Source organism: Mesocricetus auratus, unplaced genomic scaffold (genome assembly GCF_017639785.1).
Source record: "Mesocricetus auratus isolate SY011 unplaced genomic scaffold, BCM_Maur_2.0 Super-Scaffold_100008, whole genome shotgun sequence".
Classification (NCBI taxonomy): domain Eukaryota; kingdom Metazoa; phylum Chordata; class Mammalia; order Rodentia; family Cricetidae; genus Mesocricetus; species Mesocricetus auratus.
In genome coordinates, this window is record NW_024429192.1 from 68,030,294 (window position 1) to 68,047,668 (window position 17,375).

Here is a 17,375-nt window from a genome sequence, read left to right on the forward strand (position 1 = left end):
TGGTGGATCCCCCACATCTCTCTCTCTCTCTCTCTCTCTCTCTCTCTCTCTCTCTCTCTCTCTCTCTCTGGTCTAGGATGTGGTGGTAATAGAGATGGGGGATGAAGGAGAAGGGGAAGGGGACAAGGGAAAGGGGGTAGGGGTATTTGTCCTTGGAGGGACAAAGGACTGCCTCAGGATAGAGGGGAAACAGATGTGGCGGAGGGAATGGGGAGAAGGGCAAGGCCTGCCAGAGCCACGTGCTTGAGTGGGCTAGTGTCCCTTCATTATGTATTCCAGGTCCCCTCAGACTTGCTATGTAGCCAATAACTGCCTTGAACGTCTGATCTTCCTGCTTCTACCTCCTGAGTAGATTACAGGGGTGTACCACCTGGTGCTGGGCATTGAACCCAAGCCTAATAAATTGTTATGCAATTAACTGTATTTACTCTCTTGTTCAATCAACGTTTATTGATCACTTACATGTCAGGAGTGGGGTTGTGGGCTGAAGAAGACAAGATCACTGAAAAAGTGTAGTGGTGTGTACAGTTTCTTCAGATACTGAAAGGTTCCATCCTACATGGAAGCTTCTTGAGCAGGAAGGTAAACAAAACAACTTGAGGAAGTCCCTGAAACTGACCAGATTCACTAGGCCCCTCCCTGCCAGGATAAACACTAACCACTGGGTCCCTCTCAGAGGGAGCTCAACTGAGCTGTAAAGAAGGCTCTCAGACAAGCCAAGCTGTAAAGACTCAGCCCAGCCCAGCCACCTGGAAGACATAAAAAACAATTGAGCTGCCTGCAGGCTGTGCAGGTATGCTCCAGGTTCCTAACTTTTGCTAGGGTGGGCTTTGGTGATGCAGCTGTCTTTGAGTCATTTCTGCTCCTGTAAGTAACCCTTCACCCACACTCCAGTAAGTAACCCCAATAAAATTCATGGTTCACCAAGCTGGACTTAGGTGGTATTCATACTTTGGTCTGGCTTGGGCTCCTTATCTACAGGGAGTAGATCTGTGTGTTGATTCAGAAGGGGACCCCTCCTTCAGAAGAGAGCTGAGTGACCTCACATTTACATTAAGGGAGATGGTCCGAGTTCCTCACACCAGCCTTTTCAGACAACTTGGATCTTGGAGAGAAGGATCTGGAGAAGGCAATGTATTCTGGGACTTCTCAATTCACCATTAGGTCTACCACCATTAATCACTATCTGGAAAGTTTTAAGAGAATCAAATTGCTGTGTTGAATCTCCAGTGCAGTGTCAGGAGAGAAGGCACAGGGAACCCTCAGATGATATAGACAGTCACCCCCCACCCTTGCTGCTCTGTAAGGGGGAATATTGTGTTACAAGGACAAGAGGGACAAGAGGCCATGCAGCTCAGCGCCTGAGGCTCTTCACATGTCTTTAAAGGCTCCCTGGTTCTCTGAGATAAACTGGCTGAAGCTTCTGGTTTTGGGGTTTAGACGGTGGGTAAGCTTGATGTCACGGTCAGGCTTCATTTGATAGAAACGAAACATACTGGCCATTTCCTCCACTCCAGAGAATCCCAGCTTCTCAAAAGCTTCTAGAGTGATCTTTTAAGAAAAAGGAAGGAAGCAGTAAGCGTTATGGTTTGCAACAGTTTTATGTATTCATCTCAGTAGTGAAGCAGACCCACGTTCTAACTCCAAAATCCTAGGAACTCTGAAGTACCTCTGCACACAGCTTGTCAGGAAACTGACGGATGAACTAATTGGATGGTAAATTCTGATCCAAACTACGCAAAACTATTTATAGTCTTTTAAGTGTGACAGTCAACGGAAGTAGGCAAATACTTCTCTGCTGAGTTATTGATGTACTTGATCACAGGTTCCAGCTGCAGCCCTTGCTGGTGGTGGTACACCCATGTGCCAGCTGACGGCGTGAAGGCTCAACTGTCTTAGGTGCAGGTCCCTGGCTAAGGGAGGTCTGAGCCTCTTCAGAGTGCTTCGCCTGCATTTCCTCAGATTCCCCCAGCAGGCCCCCAGGATGGTCGGCCTCCTGGTTACCTGGGCATTCCCTCCCCGTCATGCTGGCCCTTTGATCAGCTGGTAACCCATCCATTTCCTCCCCTCGTGGTTAGACATCTATTTGCTTTTTCCCTTTCAATCATTCTAGCCTCTGCCAGGACCAGGCAGGCCCAAACAACAACGGAGCACAGCTACCTCTGTAGAAGACATGGGTATCCTCTCTAAGAGCTGATCAATATAATCTGCCCTCCCTGCAGAAATGAACTGTGACCTTACAGCTCCACTTTTTTCTCAATTTTAAAAATTTGCATGTATTTATGTGTGTATACGTGTACATATGTATACACACACATATATATGTATATATGCATGTATGTGCAACACCAGTGTGGGGGTCAGAGAATGACCCGCAGCAGTCAGGTCTCTCCTGTCACCCTATGGATCCAGGGGATCAAACTCAGGTCATCAGGGTCGGTGTCAGCTGCCGCCCCTGAAAAGCTACCTCACCAGCCCCTCACTTATTCTTAGAAAGTGTGTGAGGCCAAGCAGTGGTGGCACACACCTTTAATCCCAGCACTTGGGAGGCAGAGGCAGAGGTTCAAGGCCAGCCTGTAATTCCCATTTGTTAGACAGTAGAAAAATAAGGGTTAGAGACATGGCTCCGTGATTAAGAACACACACGTTCTTGCAAAAGCCAGGACTCTCTGTCTCCGCACTCCTACTGAACCATTCTGCTGACTTCCCGGGGCACCCTCGTGCATGTGAACATACAAACACAAGACACATATAAAAAGTTTTTAGAGAGATATTTTTCTAATTAGAGTTTAGAAACAGACTAATTTATGTTAGGAGCATGATCTGTCTCTTTAAGTCACACTGTCACCTGGTATCTATGACTGTAAGGATTCAGGCATTACGCTGGCCTGCCCCTGTAACCTGGCAGAATGCACTCAGGCAGTGCCCTGGTCAGCCCAGGGTTCTATGAGTGCTAGTCTGTACGCAGGTGCAAAGGACCCTTTAAAAGACAAACGCCACACACACACACACACACACACACACACACACTTATGCTTTTTGCTCACTTCTCTTGCTCTCTTGCCTTTTAGCATCTCCCTCTCCCGCTCCCTCTCCCGCTCTGGCTCTCTCGCTCTCCCCACCACCCCCCACTCTCCCTTCATGTCTCTCTCTCTCTCTTCTCCCCCACTCACTCTCCCCCCACCTTTAATAAACTCCATGGTTAATGTATCTCTTGATTCGGGTTCCATCGCTAACTTAAGCAAAAGAACAACAATGACAACTAATAAATCTCATAAAATAGGGACCTATTGCTAAAGATTTTTAAAGGCTTTTTGAAATCTGTTCTCTTGCAGCTCACTTTCTGAGGGATCCATGTTTCCCCCAGGGCTGGACAGACAGTTCAGGCAGCCCTGAATAACTGGAGTTTGGTAGGCTTGTGTTTACCCTGAATCGATGAGTCCCAAAGGCTCCCTCTGACTAGATAGGTTGGGCAGGTTCGAGGCCGAAGGGTACCAAACTGGGAGTGCTGGAGCGCCACCTTGTGGCTAGATGCATCCTTCCCAAAATCAACATAATGCCTAAGTGTTTTGCTTCTGAGGGCAAATGCAGGCTTGTCTTCCAGACAGACTAGTATTAACCATCAAGACAGAGCAGTGTTAACCATCCTGTAGAATTTCCAGTCCCTGATGCCTGGAATTTTTGGCGCTAGAAAGACCTCAATTGCATAAGAAAACAAATAAATGTTCCAAGAACAGCCAGGACCCAGGTATCCATCTAAAATGTTTGGACTATCTGGAGCCATCCAAAATTGTATTAATTGGTCCCGTAAGAATGAATATACCCGGCATTGGTGGCGCATGCCTTTAATCCCAGCACTCAGGAGGCAGAGGCAGGCGGATCTCTGTGATTTCGAGGCCAGCCTGGTCTACAGAACGAGTTCCAGGACAGCCTCCAAAACAATACAGAGAAACCCTGTCTCGAAAAACCAAAAAAATAAAAAAAAAGAATGAATATACCCGCAGCCCATTAATCATATGCCTTCCCTTTTCTCTGTCTATTCCGAATACAGGTCAAACTATCAAGACAAAAAGAAAACAACACCCGATGTAAATGCCCCAGGAAACAAACCATTGGGAAATATATTTATGCCCAAGATCCTCCGAGACCTCTGGTGAGCCTGCCTTTGAGCAGAGGACTGACTCCTTAGTCTTGGAAGAACTTACTTCCTCTATGAAATTTTGTGTGGTATCAAAGATACCCAAGTTTCAAAGATACAGCTGTACAGCTGTTTTATTTTGTTTTGGTTTTTGTTTCTTTGTTTGTTTTTCAAGACAGGGTCTTTCTGTATATTCTTGACAGTCCTGGAACACACTGTAGACAAGCCTGGCCTTGACCTCACGGAGATTAAAGGTGTGTACCACCACACCTGGATGAAGATATTGTTGTTTTATGTCTTGAGTGATACATATTGTTGTTTTTCTAGAATAAAATATCTATTAGTGTCCTTATACCTCTAACACCTAAGATGAATTGGAAGTCCAAACAACCACCACCCCTCCCCCTGTGAGTGGCTGGCCAGATATATAGATGATATAGATATAGACATATATATATATATATATATATATATTCCTTTACCCCACTCCCCCATCCAAACTGCAGGAGTATGAGCCACTATGCTGGGATTATAGGAGTATGAGCCACCATGCTGGGATTGCAGGAGTGTGAACCACCACAATGGTGTGGTTGGTCTGTCAACTCAACACAATCTAGAACCACCAAGGAAGTGCATCTCAACGACGGATTATCTAGATTAATTTGGCCTGTTGGGTGTGCCTGTGCCCACCTCAACTGGCTCAGTAGAAATAGAAGGCTCACCATGAAGGAAGGAAGGCAACCATTTCATTGGCTGTGCCCTGGACTGAATGAAAGGAAAAGAGCAAGCTGGTCGCTAGCATGCATGGATGTGTTGCTCTCTGCTCTTGACTGTGGATAGACTGTAACAGCTGCTTCATGTCCCCACCGCTGTGACTTCCCAGCAATGTTGGGCTGTACCCTGGAACCGTGAGCCAAAGTCATCCTTTTCTTCTTAAGTTGCTTGGTCAAGGCATTTCTATCACTGCAGCCTAGATCAGCTTCTCTTCAATCCTGGAGACTTTTGTGGGTCATACGGTTTCTGTTGCAAGTGTTCTGCTCAGTCACTGCACCATCAGCAACGCCTCTCCCACCCCCCTACTCCATCACGTCTGTGTGGGGAGATGATACCAACCCTTCCCACTTGTATGCAGAGTGCTGTCCTTGCCACACTTTGACCAGATGCCTCCCATGGGACTCATGGCACCGCTGTTACCGTGGGCTCACTAAGTGTCCTCGAGAGTCAAGCCCATTCCCTTTTTTTAAAGATTTACTTTATTATTGTTGTGTGTTTGTGGGTGCCCAAGCAGGAATGTGGGGTCCCCCAGAGCTGGAGTTACAGGTGGCTGTGAGCTCCCCAGTGTGGATTCGGGAGTCACGCTCCCGCTCTCTTGAAAGAACAGCAGCAAGACTCTCAACCACTGAGCCAACCCTCCGGCCCAGAAACCCATTTCTTGCATGAAGCATCCTCTTGGCACCCACAGGGCAGATAGTCTGGATGACATAGGCACCTGGAGTGATGACCATTGCGACTCTGTGTCCCAACATTTTCACCCTAGTTACTCAAAGCTAGCAGTGGGCACATAGTAGTTGATATGTCCCTACTGTGTGCTGATCACTAAGGTAGACTCTAAATACAGCCTGTGCCATTTTCACCAGGGCACTCTCAGGTGGGCACTGTAGTGCCAATCTGCAAGTGAGGAAGTTGAGGAGAGAGACTAAAATGCCTTGTGTTCCCCGCCCCCACCTGCACCCCATTCCCCCATCCTCAGTGAAAACCAGTGAGAGAAGCTGGAACAGCTCAGGTGAAAAAGTTATACCTTGATCTTTGGAGCCTAAATTCCGTCCACCCCAGAGTAATTTAGTTTACTTAATGAGCCAATTAACCTGAAGCTGGAGACATAGAGAAGGTGAAGGTTTCTGATCACTCTCTTCGCTTTCTTCTGAAAGTACCGTCTGGGTTCACCCTCAAAATCCACCAACAAATCTAATGGATTTATAGATCAGAGGGATGCTAGCTGAGGTAGCATCTCGATGTCACACTGATCACCAAAGAATTCACCTTTGAAGACAGACGTGCATGTGCTGCATTGCCAGCAAGGGCGAGTCTGAGGAGGCCGGGTATTTATTTCAAGCTTGAGGGTAGCCTGTGCTACCAAAACCCCATCTTGGGCCCATGAGATGGCTCAGCAAGGAAAGGCTCTTGCCACCAAGCCCCCAACAACCTGAGCTTAACCCGTGAGCCACGTGTGGCAGAAGGTGAGAAGTGACTTCTACAGGTTGTCCTCTGACACTGGCACACACAGTACGGCCTGTGCGTGTACACACACGTACATAAAACAGATGAATAATTTTTAAAAATGAAAAAGATGCAAACCCTGTCTCAAACAACCAAGGGACTCACCTTTGCGTCCCGGATGTCCTTCCCCAGAATTCTGGACAAAGCGTCAGCATACTGCTGTATTGTCAGGGCCTCTGCGCTGAGGCCCACAGCCTTGCCTACAAACTCCTCTGGAGAAGCAAAAATGCTGGAGACAACTGCTCCAACGTCGGCGACAGAGATCCCATCCATCGGTACGTCCCCCATGGGCAGTGCTAGTTTCAAAAACAAATAAAAACATAAGTTATAGTATCACACCCTCGACAAGTTCTCCACCCCGAGCTAGTCACTGCATCAGATCTAACCACTTGAGCAAGAGGTGTGAAAGCAGCTGCTGTGGGAAGTGGTCCCTGGGGGAGAGAAGGGAGCAGCCCTCAGAAGGACACAGAATCATGCAGCCACTAGCTCTCACAGGATCACAAGAAAGGACACAGAATCATGCGGCCACTAGCTCTCACAGGATCACAAGAAAGGACACAGAATCATGCAGCCACTAGCTCTCACAGGATCACAAGAAAGGACACAGAATCATGCGGCCACTAGCTCTCACAGGATCACAAGAATTGGGGGCGCCTTAGGAAATGCCAGCTATTCCCATAGTAGAGACTGAATATTTGGGATCCTGTATGGGGGTGGCTACTACTCTAACCCACAGATTATCAGCTCTGTGCAGCCTGTGCTGGAGCAGGCTGAGGACCCGTCTCCTGGGAGATTTTGGTCCCTGGAGACTAACTGATGATGGGATTCTGTCTTCACCTGCTGCTGAAGGTCAGATAAACCAGAGAGGACTCTTAGTGGTTCCCAAGAGACACCAGGAAGCTGAGCTTAGGACACAGAGTCAGCTACACACACGGGGAATGTCAGCATGGTGGGCTGCAAAAATAACCTGGGGTGCTTCCTAGGCCAGGTCCAGTCTTGGCCTTTGAGGGCGTGGCTACCGTGAGGAAGGGCAGGACTGTTCAGTGGCCCTCTAAACAGGTCCCACAGAGCCAAGAACACCAGTGTGTGCACTGAAAGGGGGCAGGGAAGGGGGGATGGAAGGAAGGAAGGAGGCAGGCAACCAGCTGGGCCGGCACTGCAACCGGGCATTTACCTAGGGTGTAGTAGCCTTCGGAGGTTTTCACTGGCTTCCACAGAGTGAGGAAGTTTTCAAAGTAAGCCGCCAAGCGGACGCTGGTCATAGGGACACCAGTGGACCAGAAATACTCCTCCACTTCCCCCTTCCCATCGAAGTGCAGCACCTTCAGCGTGCCCCCGCTCAACCGGTCCACATTCTCCAAGCCGCTGTACACCACGTGCTTCAGGCCCAGGCGCTTGGCCACGTCTGCCACCAGCTTCCCCTGAGGGACACGATTCAGGCCTTTTCACACAAATATACATTTATAGTTTTTTCTGATATCTGCACACCATTTGGATTTTGTGGGAAAAATGGAAGAACACATACAAAAATAAAGGTGTATTTCTCACTCTCCTCTCCTTCCCTCCCTCTCCTCCCCGCACCTGGCTTACGGATTCTCTCTTTGGTTTTAGTTTTAAATTTCCAACTCTCCCTCCTCCTCCTCTCTGCCTTTCTCCTTGCCTCCTTCACACACTTTCTTTACTTCACTGTTGCGATCTCACGCTCGCCTACAAAGTCTCACACAGCTGTCAGAAGTGAAGCCAAGAAGCGATGAATGACCTTAGGTTCAGGTTTCGTGTGTGTGTGTGTGTGTGTGTGTGTGTGTGTGTGTGCACTGATATATATGAGTGAATGTCAGAATTAGAATTCAAGAAATACAACAGGCGGTGGTGGCACACGCCTTTAATCCCAGCACTTTTAAGGCAGAGGCAGGCGGATCTCTGAGTTTGGGACGAGCCTGGTCTACAGAGTTCCAGGACAGCCAGGGCTATACAGAGAAACCATGTCTCAGAAAAACAAACAAAGAATTCAAGAAATACTTTAAGGGGTGGGGGCAGGTAGGGAACCTGGGCTGAGTGGTACAGTCCTGAATTCCAAACTGCTTGGGAGCCTGTGGCAGAAGATCACAAAATCAAAGTCTTCCTGGGTGACAGATTGGACTAAGTGAGCTTGAGCAACTTGGTAAGATCCTGTATGAAAATGAATTTAAAAAGAGAGGCTGAGGATGGAGCGCAGTGGCAGGGCACCTGGCACACCGCCTCCCAGAACTTACTACGAGGTCATCCCAAAATTAATGCGGTAAGCATGAAGTGGCGTGACCAATTCTACAAACATTCCCAGGACAACTCTGCCCTGTATTGACGTTTCTGAATTTTGTCATTCCTTCCAGTAGCTGATGCTATCCATAACTTTTTTAAAAAATTGGTAAGTGTTTCAAATTTACACAGAGAGAGAGAGAGAGAGAGAGAGAAGGAGGCAGGGAGAGGGAATTTTCACAGGAAGATAGATCCTATAATCTAAAACAAAAAACAAATGGTTATTGGCTGGCTGTAGTGGCTCACACCTACAATTCTAGCATCTGGGAGGCTGACTCAGGAGGATTGCTGTAAGTTGGAGACCAGCCTGGGCTACCAGGTGAGTACAAAGCCAGCCCACACAAAAACAAAAACTAACAAAACAACGCCAGTTCGCTGCCCCTACAGGCCAACACACTGCAGAGTAAGCATTTTCTTCTCTCAGCTCCTTAATCCTGAGAAAACATGTTTACACTGCATGGCTCAACTTTTTTTTTTACTCAGCTACCTAGTATGTTTCTAACAGTAATGATGTAGCATTATCTCTCTTCTCCTCTTGCACACACAAACCTGCACACAAAGCTCTCTCCCACTACCGTGCAAAGGCACGATCCTTTTTAATCCCCATCCCACTCTCTTGTGTGGGGTGTGGTCTCTGCTCATCGAGTGCCGCACACAACAGAGCTGAGTCACAGCACACGTTACCATAGGTGCACACGTTACCGTAGGTGCACACGTTACCGTAGGTGCACACGTTACCGTAGGTGCACACGTTACCGTAGGTGCACACGTTACCGTAGGTGCACACGTTACCGTAGGTGCACACGTTACCGTAGGTGCACACGTTACCGTAGGTGCACACGTTACCGTAGGTGCACACGTTACCGTAGGTGCACACGTTACCGTAGGTGCACACGTTACCGTAGGTGCACACGTTACCGTAGGTGCACACGTTACCGTAGGTGCACACGTTACCGTAGGTGCACACACGTCCGTACAAACCCTCATTCCCTGGAGCTGTTACTTCACTTACCTGCTTGCTTGTTTCTTTTTCTTTGTACCCTTTACTAACTCATCCCCACAGTCCCTGCTTGAAGTACAAACATACTGGTCATATTTTATCTTCCCATTTGCTAACAAAGTAACCTCAATGTTTGTGGGACATCCCCGCCCTCCACCTACAAGCAGTAATAAGATTCAACGGCTGGTTATAGCAAGCAGCTCTCCTCTAGGTCTTTAGCTTTGAACAGCTGTCATATAACATTAATTTACCAACCCTTGGCAAGTACCTCCCACGCATGTGTTTCCTAAGTGCCTCGGGGAATGTTGCAGAGCCTGGCTTACTTTGGGGCCCAGACTGAGACTAGCACTGACAGAAGGGGTTGGGAAAAGGGGAGGGACTTAGAGGGGAAGAAGGAATACTTCAGCTCCCACCTGACACACTTCCTTCTCTTTGCTGAGATGGTCCCAGAAGTTGGTCACCACAAAGGCTCCATAGACTCCTTTTAAGGCCTCTTCCACAGATGCAGAGTCATCCAGGTCACATCTGACCACCTCAGCACCAAGGTCCTGAAACACTAGGGCCTTCTTCCCAGCCACATCCCTGGTCAGTACTCTCAGTGCAAAATGGTTGTCCTCCAGAATGGCCCTGGCCACAGAGCCGCCCTGAGACCCTGCAAGGTCAGGAGAAGAAGCGCACAATCAGAAAACAAACAAAAAACATCTCACTAGGAGATGCCAGCTGCATGGGGAGCTATTCTGAAAGACCCCCTCTAGAGGCACCACAGGGACCCTTAGGTATCCCACGGCTTTCAAGCTGTCTAGGCCATAAGAGGGAAAGGAACAGGAGAGGCGGGAGGAAAGATTGGCCATATGGTCTGGTGCAGACCCCCAGTTAAACAAGGGCAATTATACTATTTTGCAGACATAAATATTATGTTTTTTAAGTTCTTAGTTCCCACCTCTTGAATGATTCTCTCTCTCTCTCTCTCTCTCTCTCTCTCTCTCTCTCTCTCTCTCTCTCTCTCTCTCCAGTTATATATACTATTTATGTCTATTTTCATATTTTACCAGTGCTGAGTAATTAACCCAGGGTTTCACATATGCTTATCAAATGCTTTACTACTGAGCCATGTCTCCCCAAGGGTAGTCTATATTTATAAAACATTTTGAAAACTTCCATCAGTTTTCCTTTTCGTTGTTGTTTTGTCATCCATGGTCAATTGTAATAGTATCATCTAATCACCTAATTTGTGTTCTCTGAATATTGTAATATATTCCAGGTACTGTGCCGGGTTACTGACTCTTGGATTTCTCTGTCAAAGTGACTGGAAACCTGTCCCATAGTAGCTCACTGAGCGCTGAGCCTTCAGCAGTTTTTGTAGCCTGAAGTTTCCAGATCCTTCCACATCTTCCGGTCTGTCATAGTAATATTCCAAAATCCTGGTACCAATTTGTTAAGGGTTTCTAATGCTATGATAAAATACCACAACCAAAAACAAGTTAAGAAGAAAGGGTTTATTTCATCCCTCAACTCTCAGGTCACACTCCATCACTGAGAGAAGTCAGGGCAGGAACTCAAGGCAGGAACCTGGAGGCATCAACTGAAGCAGAAACATGGAGGAGCACTGCTTACTGGCTTGCTCTCATGGCTTACGCAGCCTGCTTTCATTCATTCATTTATTTATTTATTTATTTATTTATTTATTTATTTATTTATTTATTGTGAGACGGGGTCTCATTATGTAGTCCTGGCTAAAGTGGAACTATCTACATAGACCATGCTGGCCTTAAACTCGGGGAGATCCACCTGCCTCTGCCCCTCAAGTGCTGGGATTAAGAATATGCAACACCTTGTTGGGCAGTGGTGGCTCAGGCTTTTAGTCCCAACATTTGGGAGGTGGGGGCAGGCAGATCTCTGAGTTTGAGGCCAGCCTGGTCTATAAAGCTACACAGAGAAACCCTGTCTTGGAAAAAAGAAAAAAAAAACATTCAATACTACACTCAGCTTCTTTTCCCCCAGAAGATCTTGCTAAATTGGTCCAACACTCACTATGTAGCCCAGGCTGGCCTTGAACTTCTAGCAAGCCTCTTGTCTCAGATTCCTGCATGCTGGAATTACGGGCCAGTGGTTACCGTGCTCAGCTTGTTTCTTTGGGGGTTTTGTTTTTATTTATTTGTTTGCTAGCTTGCTTGTTTATTGGGCAGGGCCTCATGCAGTCCAGAGTAGCCTTGAACTCACAATGTATTAAAGCTAATCTTGAGTTCCTGACCCTCTTTCCTCTACTTTCCAAGTATTGGTATTACAAGTATGTGTCACCACAACCTGCTGATCCTGAGACCTGAATAGTCTGTCAATAGACTATACCATAGCCCAGTGATAGTCTGTCAATAGACTACACCATAGCCCAGTGAATAGTCTGTCAATAGACTACACCATAGCCCAGTGATAGTATTTGGGATGAAAATTCGCCCATCTTGGGTGTTAATTCTTCTTCTTCTTTTTTTTAACCATTCTCTTCCCTCTAACTGATTCGGTTTTCTTTTTTATCAGTTTATTTTAGTCTTAAATTTCATGGGGAGGCTTTTCTCAAACATCTGGTACATTTTGGCTACCTATTCATTTACCCCTAAACAATTTGCTACTGGCCACCAACTGAGGCTCGTGGGCAGAGCCAGCTTGTAAAATGGAAGTTCTTCCTCTAGGATTAGATCTGTTAGTACCTAGGCATTTGTGCTAACCTGCCCTTGGAGTTCTGACAGGATACGCCCTCTACTGCAGCCACTGAGAGTACCACCTGTGCTGATTCACTATGTTTCCTTATAAAAGGGCCACGCCCACCTCCCAGCTGGGCGTGTGGCTTCCTTTCTCTAACACAGTCCTTTCCTTGCCTTCTGGCTTTTCTCAAAGCCCTGGTACCAGGCATCTGTGTCTCTTACAGGCTCAGAGCCCTTGACGTCGTTTGCATGATGACTCACTGAGTGGCCTGTGCCTGTCTTGAAATCAACCCTCTCTGAATTCCTGGGGTGCTAGGAATTGCAAACCCTTGTGTCTTACTGCTCTGTCTCACTCCTGGGAGCTGTGTCATCATCTATACCTCCTTGCTCCCATTGGGATTTTTTTTGGGGGGGAGAGACCCACTAACCATTCCTAATCAGTTATTGTTGCAGGACTATCAGCTGTTGGTCACAGAGCTGGAGGCACAAGGCTGTCAAACATGTCCAGGGGATGCTGTGGCGATGGGAAAGGATTGGGTACTTTAAGCCCTAGGGAATCAACTTGGATCCACCTTGAACAGCATCTCGCCAGGTCCAGGTGGTGCCTGATGGTTCTGAAGAGCCTGGACAGTAAAGTGAAACGGCCAGCTACTCCAGTATGTGGCTAGCACCCCAGCTTTCCCAGGTCCCAAAGACGAACGACACCCCCCAAGTCAGGAGGAAGTAATTTCAAGAACACGGCATTCTCATCACCTCACCTGCTGCCCCTTTCTAACACCTCATCTTTTTATAGTCAATAAAAAGGGAGGAGTGTTAGTATTCAGGCATTTGTTTTGGCCTGCCCTTGGAGTTCGAACAGGATGCGTTCTCAGCTGTAGCCACTAAGAGCACCATCTGTGCCTGTTCACTATGTTCCCTTATAAAAGGGCCACGCCCACCTCCCATCCTCCTCTCTTTCTCTCCCCCCTCCTCCCTCTGTCCGCTCTTTCCTCTCTCCCACTGCTCCTGTCCCCAGTGGCCGGTCTCCCTGCTTCCTTTTCCCCTTTTTACCATCCCTTTCCCCTAATTAAAAAAAAAAAAAAACTCTGCTTGAACTCTTTTGCATGGCATTTTTCTCTGTTGAGCAACTTTTCTTAAATTACAACAAAATCAGTGGTACATCGAATGGGTTCCACAAGAAGAGAGTCTGAGAACAATTTTACAAAAGGCAGGCATGGTGATGCTTGCCTATACCCCAGCATTTGGTAAGTTCAAGGCCAGATCCTTTCTGCCAAGGATGCCAGGAGCACAGCAGCTCATTCCAAGGATTAACAAATGAGATTACAAGATACTACTGGGCAGTGATGGCACACTCCTTTCGTCCCAGCACTCAGGAGGCAGACACAGGTGGATCTCTGTAAATTCAAGGCCAGCCTGGTCTACAGAGTGAGTTCCAGGACAGCTAAGGCTACACAGAGAAACCCTGTCTCAAAACAAACAAACAAATAAGCAAATGAAGATATTAAGAGGCCAACACAGTAATAAACTAAATCTCAGGAAAACTGCATCTCCAGTGGTGGTGTACAACTTTAATCCCAGCACTCAGGAGGCTGAGTCAGGAGAATCTGTGAGGCCAAGGACAGCCACTACAGAGCGAGTTCCAAGACAGCCAGGGCTATAACGTGAAACCTGTCTTGAAAAATCAGCCCCCCCCCCGAAAAAAAAGCAGCTGCATCTGATTTCTTTCTCCCTCTCTTTGTTTTGGTTGGCGTTCTGCTTTTGTTTTCATTGAGACAAAGTTTAATGTAACCCACAGTGTCCTTGACTCCCAAATGCTGGGGTGTCCAAAGCGTATTATCCTAATACCCGGCTGGTTTTCTTTCTTTTATTTCTTTCTTTCTTTTTTTGGGGGGGTCTTTATTTTAAACAAGTGTATTTAAAAACCAGAATGACTTAAGGGGGAGGACTAGGATATCCTTTAAGAGTAATTTACCACGAGACAGTGGTGGCACACACTTTTAATCCCAAAGGCAGGCAAATCTCTGTGAGTTCCAGGCCAGCCTGATCTACAGAGCCACACCCAGAACAACCAGGACTACACAGAAGTCCTGTCACGAAAACAAAACAAAAACTTTCTCCAGTCGGACAAGATTGGAGATAAAAACTGCGGGAGCTGGAACGTAACAGCTGGAACATAAATGCAAACGCAGTAAAGCTGGCACCTGCTCAACGCTGTGTTTGAGCAGAGACCAGAACCTTCCACAGCAGTGGAGCAGAACAGCACTCAGTGGACTGGAGCCTGCAGGCGCTGGGCCGACACACGAAGGTTCCCAGAGCTCTGGGAAAACATTCTCGCCATACTCTGCTTTTCTTTTGTTTGGGGGATAGGGCCTCTGTAGCCCTGGCTGGTCTGGCACAGCACTGTCTATGGGTAGACCAGGCTGGCCTTGAATTTACAGAGATCAGCCTGTCTCACAAGTGCTGGGATTAAAGGCGTGTGCCACTGAGAAAGTCACCAGTCTGCTTTCTCTCCCTTCTCTTTGTTGTCTTTTATTTTGGCACATCCATAACCTGTCTCCCTGGCAATGTGGAGCCTGTTTTCTAGTGTGGGAAGACAGGAAAGACGGGTCAAGGTAGGGAGGGGTCCAGAGGGTGACTTGGCTAGAGCACGGAGCCCTAACTGCTGCTACAGCGGTGTGTGTTTGCAAAACAGCACGGAAGAGCCAGCAGAATAGCTCAGTGGGTGAAGTGCTTGCTGTCCAGCCCAGGATCACAACCTGCACAATTCTCTCTTGCACACGCGCGCACGCACACACACACACACACACACACACACACTACAATAAACTAAAGAAAAAGGACGAGCAGCAAGGAAAGCCGGTGTACCAGGAGTTCTCACTGGAGAGGCGGGATTTTGGAGGACATTACACAAGACTGTATTTTCCTTGGATTGAGCCGCCATATGCTGACATTTTCGAAGGGATCATTAAGAGGCTGGGGGTATAGGTCTGAACTGATTTTATTAACAAACAATTGGTAAAGATAGCTCAAGCTATCGGAATACTGGAAAGCAGAGGTTCGTTAAAAGGCACTGGCTTCTCACTTCCAGTCAAGAAGGTGGTGGTCAGCACTGCCTGTTCCCTGCTTCCAACTTGCTTTGGTAGCTTATCTGGCAAAGAGTGGGAAAGGTACTCCACACACGGCTCAGTTTCAAAACAGACTTGCACAAAGAGTTAGCTGGTGATAGGGAAGTTGTGCTGCCAGCTATCTTTATGTTTCTAAGATTTTTTTTTACAGTCAGGTTGACCTGCTCACATCAAAACCATTAAGTACAAGATTCCCTTCAGTTTCCTTCTGAGGGCTGTTGGTTCTGCTCACCCCCTGGGCTAAAGGTAAAACCTGAAAATCAGAAAAGCAAGCAAAGTTAGCATGCATTTTCTGTCATCGATATGCAGAGGAACACTTGAAAAACAACAAGAAGACAACAACTTTTTCTTACCTGTTGCTCCAAACACTGCGATTATTTTCCTGTTGGCCATGTTCCCAGGCAATGAAAGAGGTGATGGAGGGGAGCGGATCTGGGCAGCAGAGACAAATTGGGAAGTGCCGTTTCTCTCCTGGAGTGACATTTATAAGCAGGTGGGAACACCACGCCCCTTCTGAAGCTTTCTTGTTTCCACCACTCTGACTCTGCCGTTTTTTTTCCAGTAATGACTCATACAGAGCAGGCCTGGCAATGGACACTTTTGTACCCCTTGCCCTAAATATGAGATCTGCACACGCACACAATTAAATGGCCTGTTTGTTCTGAGCTAACTTTCCAGCCCAGCTGGTACCTGAAGGAGTGCAAATACCTTACCCAGACCCAGATGTCAGAAAGTGCCTGAGTCTAGGTGCCCAGGGAGGCCTAACGAGGCAGACAAGCATGGACTACAGTAACTGAGGTACTGGCATCAGTAATTTCAGGAGTCTGACCTGATGGGGATGTCCTCTGTATGCTATGAATATGTTCCTCTTATTAGCTGATGAATAAATGGTGAATAGTCAGTATCCAGACAGGAAGTATAGGTGGGGCTACCAGACAAGGAGAATGTTGGGAAGAGGGAGGCAGCCAGCAGCAGCCAGAGGGACACTGTGTAGCCACCGAAGGAATAGCATGCCGGAGCATCACAGATAAGCCACAGTCTCATGGCAGTACATAGTTTAATAGAAATGGGTTAATAATTAAGAGAGAGCTAGCCAATAAGAAGCCTGAGTCATTGGCCAAACAATTTTTAATTAATATAAGCCTCTGTGTGTTTATTTGGGACTGAAGGGTGGTGGGACTGGGCTAAACAGAAACTCTGATTTCAGTGACCCACCACGTGCTGAGGGTAGACTCAGTTGCTCTCAAAAGGGACACACTGTGAGGGCAGTTTCTTTACAATGTCAACTTGCTGCCTTTTCTTATCATCCTTTGAATAAAGCTAGACTCGGTTCAGTCGCTGAGCTGATGTCACTGGTGAAAGGCAGCATCTTCACTGCTGTGCTCTGTTCACTCACTATTGCTTCTCACAAGTGATACACTGAACTACAGGTCCTAGTGGTCTCGATCACTATACTCTATAAATAAATGAACTTACAAGGGCTGGAGAGTTGGCTCAGTCAGGAAGAGTTCCTGGAGATTCTGACTCAAAGCAAAACCAATAACACCAACAACAATACCACCACCCCTGCAGTATAGGGAAAGGCTGAGGGAAACTGAGTCCCAGAAGAGAGGTTCATGTAAAAATGTAATGTATAAGTAAGAAATGCAAGTTAATAGATAGCCATCTATAATAATCAAACTTGTAGTCACATTAGGTATATTTTCAAGGTTAAACAGCTATATTTAGATAGATGGCCTTCAGACACTTCTAAGACCTACAGAATACGGCAATTAAGATGTTAATTACCTGAAGCTTTTAATGACTGTGAGACATGTCTGCTCCTGACAGAACCACTCTACTTC

At 47.1% G+C, this 17,375-nt stretch overlaps 1 protein-coding gene across 1 annotated transcript; it reads right to left on the reverse strand.

Moving 5' to 3' along the window:
* Positions 1–430: 430 nt before the first annotated feature.
* LOC101826879 (nmrA-like family domain-containing protein 1) lies at positions 431–16,034 on the reverse strand. Its single transcript, XM_005071621.3, has 5 exons — positions 15,885–16,034; positions 10,124–10,362; positions 7,590–7,836; positions 6,521–6,711; positions 431–1,551 (listed from the first exon to the last, which is right to left on the reverse strand). The coding sequence occupies exons 1-5, from the start codon at positions 16,012–16,014 to the stop codon at positions 1,372–1,374; spliced, it is 987 nt and encodes a 328-aa protein (XP_005071678.2). The 5' UTR covers positions 16,015–16,034; the 3' UTR covers positions 431–1,371.
* Between the last annotated feature and the right edge of the window lie 1,341 nt (positions 16,035–17,375).